Source organism: Erithacus rubecula (genome assembly GCF_903797595.1).
Source record: "Erithacus rubecula genome assembly, chromosome: 9".
NCBI lineage: Eukaryota > Metazoa > Chordata > Aves > Passeriformes > Muscicapidae > Erithacus > Erithacus rubecula.
This window is the reverse complement of record NC_136660.1, coordinates 23,313,579-23,326,557: the sequence shown is the minus strand read 5'-3', so window position 1 is coordinate 23,326,557 and position 12,979 is coordinate 23,313,579. Positions and strand designations below refer to the sequence as shown.

At 45.6% G+C, this 12,979-nt stretch overlaps 1 protein-coding gene across 8 annotated transcripts in view; it reads right to left on the bottom strand.

Moving 5' to 3' along the window:
* The window catches only part of NEURL1 (neuralized E3 ubiquitin protein ligase 1), a 141,647-nt gene continuing 128,668 nt past the window's right edge, over window positions 1–12,979 (bottom strand). For 6 of the 8 annotated variants that reach the window (XM_079312070.1, XM_079312073.1, XM_079312076.1 and 3 more), the window contains exons 5-6: window positions 3,818–3,964; window positions 1–3,016 (exon numbers count right to left, since the gene is read on the bottom strand). In XM_079312070.1, the coding sequence (XP_079168196.1) occupies window positions 2,775–3,016; window positions 3,818–3,964 (389 nt within the window). In that variant the 3' untranslated portion in view covers window positions 1–2,774. The remainder of the gene's footprint in view (window positions 3,017–3,817; window positions 3,965–12,979) is intronic. The other 2 variants (XM_079312074.1, XM_079312075.1) reach the window with 1 other exon arrangement.

Below are 12,979 nucleotides of genomic sequence, written 5' to 3'. Positions count from 1 at the left end.
CACCCTTGCTTTTACCCAGCCTCTCACTGTGCTGGCCATCATGTTTTGCTGCTCTTATGAAGTGGTAAATTCTCATCACCCATGTCGCTGCAGGATATCTAAATCAACTTTATTCACGATCACAGTTATCCAATTTTTCACAATGAATTATTCTTGTCTTTAAACAGAACACAAAACATCTTAAAGTAAAGCAATGAAATGCAGATGACACAACACAGAGGTACATGGGAACCTACACCAGTCAAACAAAACAAAATATTAGGATTTTTGTTATTTTTGTTGGTTTTGCTGGTTTTTTTTTTCCTCCCTGGAGAGAGCCTTTTTCTCCTCCCTGCTTACAGCTGGAGGCCAGCCTATGCAGGGGTAGGACTGAACCCCAATTTTTGAACTCAGATGCTGGGGGAGCTTTCAGCTTCTGCTAACTCCCTAGAGTTTGGTCCACAGTAAAACAAACACAGTTAATATATTAAAACACTCTCAATTCAAAAGGTGAAAAGGGAATTTACACCACTGCACTGGTACCCATGGATGGAATTTCTTGAAAAATAAAATTTACCCCTTGGCTTTCCCTGCATGGAGGGGGACTGGTCCCACTGGTGTGGTGAAGGCTCGGGAGGCTGCTTATTGCACATTTCCCCACATCCACTATTTCATCAACATCTTCTTACCCCTTGCATTCCTCCTTTTTGAAATCTTTGCACTGGAGTTTGTGTGACTTCTGACAAAAGCTCCCTGTGTGTGCTGGTCACAGCTGGAGCTGGCTGTGTGCCTGAGGACCAGCTGATGCTCCTTGCAGGGCTGCTCTGACTTCCCCCAGGTTGTGCCAACTGGCCTCCTCCTGCCCCTCAGTGAGGGCACCTGGGAATGGGAGCCACGAGCTCTGGAGCTTTTGGCAGCTGGCCTGGGGCAGGGCTGGGTTTGGGCTGTACATCAGAGGTATGCCAGGAAATAACATAAATCCCTGTCACCAAGAGTATCAGTGTTCAAGTTAGTGCTGCCTGCAGGGCAGGCTGGGGGGAGCTGCAGACCCCAGGTAGGCTGCAGTGATGGTGGCACCTGCAGAGAAAGGCTCTACAATGTGTTCCCAGGTGAGTAGTCTCTTTTTGCATCTCCTTGAGAGACAGAGAGCAAGGATGTGTTTTCCAGGTATTTTTAGGAGCAGCCTCTGCCAGTGTGGGTGGTGAAAACCCACCTGCTGCTGGGGGGTGGGAGGGGGCAGGATGTCTCCTGCAGTAAGAGCATGTGTGCATTAAATGCTGTTATACCTACAACACACTGTTCCCCCCTATCCCATCACTGGCTAAATGCTAGGGTGCAAGAAAAAGCTCAGCACAAAGGCTGTGGCTCCACAGCCTTCTCTGGTCTGGCCAGATCCATGGTGTGGTGGGGCAAATTCCACTGCCATGGCACCCTAGCCCTACCCTGCCCCAGGACCCAGACACAGTCCCTCCCTCCCCTGCAGCCCAGGAAGGCAGCAGGATGGGTTGGGAAGGAGCTCCTTTTGCTGCCAAACCACCCAGCCCAGGCCCAAGGGCCAGCAGCCCTGGACCACAGCTGGCCAGGGCAGAGCAGTTGTTTGCTTGGGAGCCATGGGAGCCAGGATTGTCCCTGCTGGGCACAGCCGGGTCCCTGGCCCAGGCAGGAGAGAAGGAGATTTATTTAAATAAACCAAAGCAAACCAAACCCATCAAGTTATTATTTTTTCTCATTCCTTACTTCCTAACACATAAGGACAGCCATGTCCTGGTGGTGTGGCTGTGGAGAGCTGAGCACCACCTGGCTGGTTTTGTCTAAAGCACAGTGATAAAGTTACCAGTAAAGGTAACCCACAGACGTGTGGGTTTATACATTCTTCCCCGGTGAGGCTGGGGTTTTTCCTCACAAGTGCTGTCTGGATGGCAGGGGGAGAAAGGTGAGGGAGCTGTGTCTCCCTCTCCCACAGGCCATGGGAGAAGAGATGCTGCTGAATCCCTTTGCTGTGTGCAGACCACGCAGGGTGCTGCTGATGGGGTTTGGGAGCTGCTCATCATGCAACAGGGTGGTGACAGGAGGTGCCTGATGCTGCTGGGAGGGAGCAGAGCTGTTGCCAGTGCTCATTGCCAAAACCACCATGAAAGCCTCTGTCAGAGAACAGCAATGGAGGAGTTGGGGACAGCCCTCAAGGGGCTGCCATGGGTCTGCTCTTCTGTCTGCAGATACAGGCTGGGTTTTGCTTTTCAAATCTTGGGTTCTTTTCTGCACTGGCCCCAGCCTCTCTGCTGTGAGTGTGCTCTGCACCTCCCTGGCTGTGTCAATGCTTGCCTTGCTCTGTCCTTTCCAAGGAGCCTCCTCTGGTCAGGCTGGCTGAACACAGAAACACATTGCTCTTCTCTTCTGCTAAGCTCTCTCTGCATGTGGGGTGCCTCTGGAAGGAGATGTGTAGCACTGAACCTTTTACCACTTGTTGTCTATGCCAAAGAGTAGAGACTCCCCTCTGCTGTGCATGGTGTAGAAAGGGATGATTGCACCAGCTGGCATGTTTTGAGATCAAGTTCAGGATCCACAAGGGAGAGTAGTCCGTCACAACTTCCCTGATGCTGGAGTTCAGCCCCAGGGCGTGCTTGGAGGGTAGAAGAGCAGCATCTAAGCTTGTCTCATCTGTTGTCCATGGAAGAGGAGATCAGGGTGGTGGTGGGTGATGGGTTCTGAATCTCCTGGGTGATGAATAAAAGCCTGTGTTGTTTCACAGCCTCCTCCCCACGTGCCCAGTCCCCACCATGGCATCTGCTGCTGCTCTAAGTGCTGCGGTATGTTTTGATGATATCTTTGATGGCCCGTCTGCAAATGGGGCAGCAGGCATTGGACATCTTCTTGAGCTTCAGCCCACATGAATAGCAGAGACACATGTGTCCACAGGAGTAAATTACTGTGTCTACCATGTTCTCATAGCAGATGGTGCATTCATCTCCCCAGGGCCCTGAGACAGATGGGGTGAGGGGTGACTCAGGCAGGCTGCTTGGAGAGTTGGGAGCTGTGCCTGCAACACAAAAAAATATGGTGACTCCTCTTGCATCCTGGCATCCCAAGGTAATTTCTGCCCTGCAGCCACAGAGGAAGGAACCATGCCCTAGCAGAAATGCATGCTCCAAGACCAGGGTTCCTGTCTGTGACCTGCTGTCCTACTCACTGAGCCCTGGTTCACATGCCAAGGCTCAAGGCAGCGAATAGACAACATCTACTGAAGTCTGCTGCCCATAAAGAGCAAGCCAAGAGTCAGCTGTGCCCATGCAGCAAGGATTTGGTAAGTTACGTGTCCCACCATCAATGCCTTGGGATCGTGCAGGTGTCTGGAGTTCCAAAAGTGCAACAGAACAGCCTACACTTTTTTACTGCATGTGCATTCATCTAAATACCACTGTACTTCATTGGCACATTAGAAATAGCAACACTGTTTTACTGAAGGTGTGTGGAGGGAGAAAGGGGAGGTGTAGGCAGACCTTTAACTCCAGTCCAAGCTGGCCTGAGACGTGTCAGTGGCACACAGTCTCCAGAAGGAACTGTGCGTCACAGGGCCATGCACGCAGCAGAAAATCCACTGCTTCCCTGGGGAGCTCTCACCACGAAAAGGGTTAGAGAAATATTGCTGTCTAGGCATCCAAGTGGCTTCCACATAAAACAGACTGAAAATAGCCTTTGCAGAGGCTTTCCCTTCCTCCCCAGGGGAGCTGATGGAATAATAATAATCTGTTGATTATTGTGGTTTTAGAGCCCTTCGGGGAGACAAGTGTGAGACTGAAGGGAGGCAAAAGCAAGGCAGCAGGGGATCCCCCACTCTTACCACTGATAGAGCTGCAGAGGGGGCCAGAGCCACACGTAGACAGCAAGGGCCCAGAGACTCCAGTGCAGAGGACAGTGGGGGAATTGGGAGTTGAGGTGGGCGAGCTCGGGGTCGACAGTCCCAGCCGCTCTGCTAATATGGTGGAACCTGCATTGTGAGAGAAGAATTCCATGGTTACTTTTAAAAATTGAGGCTGACAAGGCACTGGGGATACGTGCCAGGAGTTCCAGCTCTCAGTGCTTGTCAGGATTGGTCTCAGCAAGATGAAATCTAGGGAGGAGATAAAAGGATCCTCATATGCCTTTGTTTAAAGCTACCAGCTGGTCCTGAAGAGACATCAAACTCCCACAACCCCTGAAATTTGCTGGAGCTTCCTCAACTACTATAACCCTTTGTTTCTGCCCTTAAATGTGTCTCAAATCATTTAGTGCAATTACTTCCCATGTGGTTTCATGCTCATATGTGCCCCCAGCACTAGAGATAGCCATAGGCTTGTAGCAGTAGAGAACACAGCCTGCAGAAGGATGGGCTGGACTCCAGCACAAGAACACATCACTATCAAAGCACTCTTTGCTAACCTAGTGCAAAACTGCACCATTCCAGGCTTCAATAAATTCATGCAAAGTCACTCAAGGACTTTCCAGAAACAAACATGAGGGTCTGGCAATCAGGAAACTTTAGCTATGCTCACTGCTCTGCCTCTTTCTTGGGTGGCTTCTGTCAGAGGTAAGGGTAACTCACCAAAATGCATTTGGATCTAGGATATCTGAACAAGGACACCTCTCCCTAATTCAGGAATATTTTCTCCACTTACAGTTCTGGATGTGATGACTCAAGAGTGCAAAACATCTTCAAGTCTCTTCTAGATGTCCCCAGCTGCATCCCTTCCTGCTTTCATTTCTCTGCCAGAGAAGCCAACTCTGTCCCACAGCCTGTCTGGCACCCTCCTTCCAGCCTCTTTCTTCTGCTGTTATAACAACAGATACCTTAAAGCCCCTTCCAGAAGGAAAAAAAAAAAAAACACCAGAATGCTTAAAACTCTACCTTCTGCGGAGGTTTTGTAGGGGCCTTTCATTGCAGCCTGGTCTTTGCTAAGCCAGTGGTGAGACAGCAGCACACACATGCTTGAACTAAGGGGATGGTTTCCTGTAAGAACCAGCTTGCCTAAGGTTTTAAAGTTTCTAGTTGCCCAGCTGAGAAGACAACCAGGGTGACTCCAAATCAGAACTAAAATGTTCAGACTTTTTCATGTTACCATATAAGGAGCCAGAGACACAGAGGGTTTGGATCCACAGTGTCCTCAATGAGTTGGAGGCTATTCTCCAGAGAAAACAGCAGTGGGAGGTCAGGAAAACCCCAAGTGCCAGAAGGGTCCTTCAGTTCCTGTTTGCAGAGAGGCTACTGACCAAAGCTGGGACACAGGGACTGCAAGTGCCAGCTGTGGATTGTGCAAAACAGCAAAAGCACAGGTTCTCCTGCCCTTTTTAGCAGAACAAGAATGAGCAGTGAAAGGAACTGGGAAGGAATCATGTTAAAATCTGTTTTGAGGACTGTGTATGAGAGAAGAAGCAATTAGCCTCAGCCTGCAGTCCCTCAGTTTCACTCCTCCCCAGGAAAAGGAGCACTTTGCTTTCAGGCACAAGCTGAAGTTAAATTAGACTCTATAAAGGGCTTTGGAGCTCTTACACTTGAGATAGTGCAAAGAGGCACCTCCTTTATCACACAGATGGGAGCTGAGGCTGGAGTTCAGCTCAGTAAATATGCAAAGAGAATGATGCAGCCTCTAATGACAGCTACTAGCAAGAGCCCTTCCCCTCCAGTCTGACAGATGACCAAAGCAGAAAACTCGCCCTGTGGTAACACCCACTGAACACAGGCCCAGCAGGGCACAGGGTTCAGCTCGTTCACTGCACACACAAATATGAACACTGAGCAGCTGAACAAGTTTTTCAAGCCTTCCATCTCCTCCCTACAGCCTGGAGACATTTCTTCCACTCAGCTGACACACAGCACATTGCATTTCTAACACCAACCTGGTCATTTCATTAAGGGCAAAATAGAAGCTGTTAGGAGCGTTTCTCTTTTGGACTAATAGGAGAATTTGGAGGTGCCCCAAGTATCACAGTGTATGAGCTGATGAGCATGCTGGCAGCAGGGCAAATGGCCTTTCCACAGTGCAGGGAGAGCTCAGCAGTGTAGGAACCATGGTTTTCTCTGGTTGTAGCTGGTCTGAGTCCCAAAATGGCCTTACCCAAGGGCCAGCAGACACCTTGCCAATTCTCCCTCCTAATACAAGGCACAGCTCTTGACTTTTCTCCAGTGTCAGTATAGAGCTTTGTTTAGAACAATCTGAGTTCCCTACCAGACCAGACACATTTCTCCCTTGGTGACAGATTAATCAACATAAGACATGTTACTCATGCTTTAATATATTGCTGGATGGTGTGCAGATACCATGACAAGGAGCATGGAATGAGATCATGAGCAGAGTGGAATGAGTGTGGCCAGCCTGGCTTAACTAAAACCAGATACGTGTGCTCAAGGCCAAACATGCTCATTGTGTGCACAGAGTTCCCATCAAGAGCCAGCTTTCAAACCATGACTTTAAAAACTAAATAATTCTAAGTAAACCAACTTAAGCATTCTTTCTCTCTCTAAAGCCTCCAAATCAATTGTCTCTGCTGCTGACTTGTCTCATGCTTGATCTCAAACGTGCTGAACACACTGGAATCACCCTTGAATAGATTTTGAATCATTCCATTTGCTGTTTCTTTGCAAAGTCTAATTATTAGCAAAGACCAATGCAGATTGATGCTTCCTCTGCTGCATCATGATGCTTTCTGCTTTTTCCCTGTCACCACTGCAGGAGAGATGTGCAAACAAATTGAACCTCTATGTCCACCCACCAAAGAAGAAGAGGGCTTTGCAGAAGAGAGCTTCACCATGGAATGTACAGACAATATCATGCCAGGAAAGGCTGCTAGTATGCTAAAGGTTTGTAATTCAAAGTGGTCTGCCAAACTGGAAACAGAATCAGAAATAAACGGTATGGTAGTCAAAGTGATCAAATGCAAAATCCAGCACTTAAGCAAAGATAGTCAGGTATCTAAACACATGACAGAGAATTAGTCCATTCAATTTGAAATACAGACATCCTACAGAAAAAGGCCTGGAAATTGCTAGAGGTCACCAAGATGATCATAAACCAACAATACCATCCTGTTACAAAAAGGTTGAGTCAATCCAGGGTCATGTGAGGCTGTTTAAGGAGGTTGGAGGCACTGTGGTATCTTTGCCCCCAGAAATACTCAAAATTCAACTGGACAAAGTTTTGTGCTACTTTGGAAATTAGCCCTGTTTTGAGCAGGAGGTTGGATTAGGCAATTCCATGGGATCCCTTCTGACCTAAAATATTGTAGGATTCTATGATTTTTATATGGCAACAGTTTTCACAGCCTGATGAATGAAGTAAAGAAACAATCTGTTCTTCATGAATGTTCTGGATAAGACAAGAAATCATGGGTTCAGACTCCTGAGGTTAGACATTATGCAGATAGTGAAGCACTGCAAAGCAATCACACTTCCCAGAGACCATGGCATCTCCATCAGTAGAGCTCTTTCAGGACAGAAAGGTGAAGTAAGTAGTCTCTTGGGATCCCATACAGCATTTACAATTTTTATGAGAGTAGCTATCTGAATCCACAATTACCCTTTTATAAAACATGGTATCACCAAAATACAGCAGTTGTGGCTGTCAGAGATGCTTTTGATTCTCTGTATCTACTGTGGTGTACAGGGTGATTTCCCAGAGCATTGCAATCCACTCTCCAGGGTATCTCCTGAGGCTGTCCCAACTTTTAAGCATCTCTTCTAATGGCATCTCTCCTGTCTGGGGAGAGTTGTACTGCTGGAGGATTTATGATGGTAAGACCAGACACAGTCACTGCTCCCTAAAGCCACAGCTTTCAATTAACTCTCGCTCTCAATTTTTTAATAAAAATATTATTTCTACATACATTTCTACAACAATAATGCAAAACTAGTTGTCTGCACTCCAGAATCATTCTTTTTCTCCCTTTAAATCCACCCTGCTTAAGCTCTGTTTTTCCTGGCTTACAGGATGCAGTCAGTGTATGTTCACTACTATACAATGCACAGTGCACATAGTTTGATGATCTTCAACACCTTTTTATGGGCTATCTTTACCCATAATCATCTTGACAGCTACTCTAGAAGCTTAACTAAACATTATTCCTAAAACACAAGGTACAGGAGCCTCCTTCCATAGTTTCTAAGGAAGACAAAGTCATATGAAACACAGTAATTTGCTCATACACTGAGTTTCATGTGGAGCATATGGACAGCCCCTTCCCTTTTATAACACATTTGCTACATGAATAGGACAGATAATAAAAATCGGATAATTATCAATAGCAATCACAGATTTTTGATAATAAAAATATCCACAGGCCTCAGAGCTTCCAGCACACAGGGGAAAATGTTAGTGCAGCTGCTCAGGCCTGGTTGCAGCATATTTAAGGGAACTCAAGAGATCTCTGTTCTTCTCATACATTTCAGCCTAGTGAGCATTGAGTACCTGACAGTCATAGTGACTTGGATGTCTTTTAAAACTCTCAGTGTGATGTCCTTTTGTTAGGAGACAGATTGTTTAGGCATGTCAGCTAAAATTCTTACCCTGTCTCAAAAAACGGTTCAATACCCTTTCTCATATTTAACACAGCGGATCAGGGCCATTTATTTTGTCAACTAAACAGGATCCAGGTTCTTTCAAAAATCTGTCACAAATGTGGATTATGAGCTCATGTGAACATCTCTCTTGGGATGTCTGTCCTGTAATACATGAGTGAATGGCCTGTGACATTACTGAGACTGGGTATTGCATCTGCAGCATCCATATTCTCTGCAGATTTTCTTGTTTCCAGCCAAGTCTGCAGGAAAGCTATTCTGTCCCCCAGGGCCACTCAGGTCTTGCCCAACAGTGGCTTCTGAATCCATCATGCTAAAACAAAAGAACAAAGCACCTGCTGCTGCCTGGTTACGTGGTGGTTAAAGATCAGCGATAATGTTAGGGAAGGATGTGAGCATATCCATCATTTCTGAATGCTGTAGAATACATGTATTTACACATCCATTTGTTGTGTTCCCACGGTGATGGGAACAATGCTGCCCTGGCCAGAAACCAGAGCTTCCTTCCCCTTGGGCTCAATGGTTTTTGGCCAACCATGCTCTCAGAGCCCAGCCTCTGTGCTGCTTTGCCTCTCAGGTACAGCAGTACCTGGTCACCCACATCAGCTGATGATCCTTTTGCATTCAAGCTTTTTTGCATTCAAGCATTTCCTAAAGGACTAAAAAACCTGTTCTGGATAGAACAATAACACTTTTTGTCCTTCACAGGCCCATGAAAACATAAGGGATTTTGCATTATGCTAAAGAAATGTCCAGAAATAGGTCAAAAAGCAGCCTGGCAGATTTTGCATGCAGAACCATAAGGTCTGTGTTTGCAGATGGGCGTCAGACTTCCACTGTTTGAGGAAGTAAAAGTTAGATCCAAACCACAGGGAGAACAACAGTTCAGACTTTCATGAGGAACAGAAAAGGAGTGTACTTTATGGCTTTACTGGAGCCTTGCTGTCTGCAGTGTCCAGAAGGGCAGCAGGGCACCAGCACATCTATTGCCCCCCTGCAGCCACAGGCACACCCCAGCTAAGCAGGGGAAACATGAAAGCTCCAAATAACACATTTTGGATCCAGCAGCTCTCACAGCCCTAACTCTGTGTGCTCCCCGGAAGCAAAGAGCACACAGCAAACTTACAGGGCATCTTTCTTGACCTGAAAGGTGAAGTTCACTGGTCACTCAGCATCCTGCAATATCCTAAGGGCATGGACACCATGTCTGGATGAACTGAAGTGAAAGAGTCACAAAGTTGGAGCTCTACCTCTCAACCTGAGAAATGCTAGAGCAACAAAGCACTCAGACACATTCTCACATCAAGAAGAGGTAAAAATAGAAGTAGCTGAAACCGGATTAAGTAGCTGAAACCATAAAAAATGAGAGTTGGTGGTTTTATCTTGTTTAAGAAAACCAAATCAAGGGTATTTGGGAGATCACAGCAAAAATAGTTATGTGAGCAAGAGGAAAATTGCTGCCCTAACCCAGCACCTCCAAGCTCTGTGCTCTTCCAGGAGAGTCAGGTATAAATAGGGTGATAGATGCATACAGGAAACAAATACTTTCACTTTTCTTGGCCAGCACTCTCTGGATTTCCATGAGCACTGCTGGATGCACAGGGATCTGACAAAGAATCGAAGAAAGAGTTTAGTCTGCTATGTGATTCTCACAGTAGCCAGAATAACTAGTTCACACCAGTGTTAGATCAAAGAATAGGCAGATTTTATCTGTCCTGACAGACAAGCTGCAAGGCAAAGAGGCTGGTATGGAATCCCATATCCTGTATATTTACTGCAGGAAGGCAAAGGTGCAATGAGATAAGGGGAATCTATACCTCACTTACTATGAAAATCTCACTGCTACCAGTAATTGTCTCTTATACTAACAATGATAATAGTTCCTGCTCTTGTCAAGGAGAATGTGCAGAGGACAAGACATTTGGGAGCCCTGTGGCTGCTGCTGGAGGAGGTGTGTTTGCTTTACCAGCCTTTACCCGGATCCAGCTCATAGCTGATGTCACTGACCACCTGTGGCAAGTGCAGGTTAATTATGGGTCATGGGTGGTGGGACCTTCAGTGTATGGTGCAAAGGTGCCACGAGCAGTTATTAACACTGACACTGCTGGCATTGACCACAGGGAAGTTAAGCATTTGACTGCACCTCCAGTTTTCCAAGGCCCAAGTTATAACTTGCCCTCTCTCACACAACAGCTTCTCTCTGTGCTAGCTCTCCTTTGAAACAATGAATATAAAACAAGAGGTGAACAGAGAGCTCTGTGCAGTGCTAGAACCAAGCCCAGCAGTTAAGGATGCTGTATTCTCTTTGCAGCTATTTCAGTTTATTATCAGTAATGTGTACTTCACTCAGAATGAAAGCAAACCATAAATGATAGGAGTATTTACAATGAGGCATCAATTAATACAAGTGAATTACCTTCCAGGAGGCACAGAATATTAACTCTCCTGCTTCCTCCTTTATGGTCTCTAACTCCATAAAATACCCTGTACCCTGCAGTGCATAGGAATTCCAAGCTGTTAAATGACACACAGCATGGGACTGTTAAATCCCAATCAGCTTAAATTAGGCCATTTTCCATAGAAATCAAAACATGGAAGATAAAACTCTGGGGCATATCTAATTGAAAGTCTGTTAAAGGAAGATATTCATTATGTGCATTTCTGTGCAACAATATCTAGGCATTTACCAGGCTTCTCTTATGCTGTGTTTAACTCAACAATTTCCACATCACTAGAATGAACCAAAGTGAAAAAGGATCAAAATTCAAAATTCCAAATGGATAATGTACTGGCCACCTCAGAGATCAGAGATCTGCATAACAGCTGCACATACCAAATACCATTTAAATAATTTGTGTGCTCACTGCAGTAATTGCACTTACAAAGTAAGTACCTAAGTGCATCCAGAGAGGTGAATGTTTTTGGGACAGACTCTCTGCCATGGGATGCTGGAGTCCTGTGACAGTCAAGGATCAACCACAGGATAAAAATCTTCTTTATGCAGGAATGAACAAAAGCCTGGAAAGACAAGGTAAGATGGGATCATCTCCCAAAAAGTCCCACAGATTTTTAGAAGGATCAGGCCAGACAGGTGCCACAGCAGAGACAAGAGAAAAGAGGAGAAATTATCCTTTGGGGATAAACTGCAGACTGTAGTAGCAGGAACAGTATCAGCAAGATTGAGGGATTCTGGGACATGGAGAAAAAATACTGTTCAGAAAGGAGAGGGCAGTCTCCAATGACCTGTGAATCATTGGTGGTCTGTGGTGAGCTGATCACTCACCTTGGACAGAGCAAAAGTCAAGGAAAACAGACAGAGCAGTGTGATGAACATCAGAGAAGGAAACAAAGTAATTCCCTTTGGTAAACCATTGCTCTCTGACACCTAAGCAAGAACACTATTCTGTTCATCCATGAAGTTTCAAGACTTTCCAGTCAGCCCCAGCAAAATGCTGTTTCAACAAGGGCAGCACTACCAGGGCTTTTGTTTGGCCACCAGTAAGTGATAATGGGCACCTCTCTGAGTGAACCTGCCTGCAGCTGGGACTGAGTGCAGCTGGCAGTCCTTCACACTGGCACTGAGGCCACTTCAGATCAAATTTCACTGCTGGTTTAAAGAGCTCTTTGCCAGCAAATGGTGTCCCACAGGATTTCCAGCCTGGTTCATTGCCCACTGCTGCTGTCAGGAATCCTGAGGAACTGAGGACACAGAGCTGCTTTTCCTGCAAGTCACATCTTCCTTCCTCACCCCCTCAGTTTTGAGCACATTGTCCAATTTCAAGAAAAGTTTGAAAGAAGGATGCAAACCTCAACAGTTAATATCTAAATATTTTTCAGTGGTCATCTAAGCAGGAGTCCCTGCTCATGTCCATGGTAAAGGAGGTGGGAAAGTATCCCACACCCTGCATTTATCCAGCATGGATGTGAATTCAGACTTACCCATACCAAATGCTGGCTCTTGGGTTGTTTTTTTAAGCCTAGGGCTGGCTCTTGGCCAGCATCAGGAGACATCCAGAAAGCTGCTATATTGTGCAGCTGTTCTGGTGGGGCTGGAGTTATTGAAGTGCATGGAAAGAAAGGACATGGATAAGTTGGCAACTTTGCTTCATTAGTGTGACTGTTGATGGAACATGTTATTTCATTGCTCAATAGAAGGCTTCAATATTATTGGAGAGGATGAAATTCACAAGGGAAACCAAAACCACTAAAAAATGAAAAGAAAAAAGAAAGAGAAGAAAAGAAAAGAAAAGAAAAGAAAAGAAAAGAAAAGAAAAGAAAAGAAAAGAAAAGAAAAGAAAAGAAAAGAAAAGAAAAGAAAAGAAAAGAAAAGAAAAGAAAAGGAGAAAAGAAAAATATGAAGGAAGTTGTTTTACTTGCTAGCAATTCAACTCTGAGACAAAAGAAAATGAAATAATATCCCCAACCATTTGATGCTCAAACATAAAATATATAAAC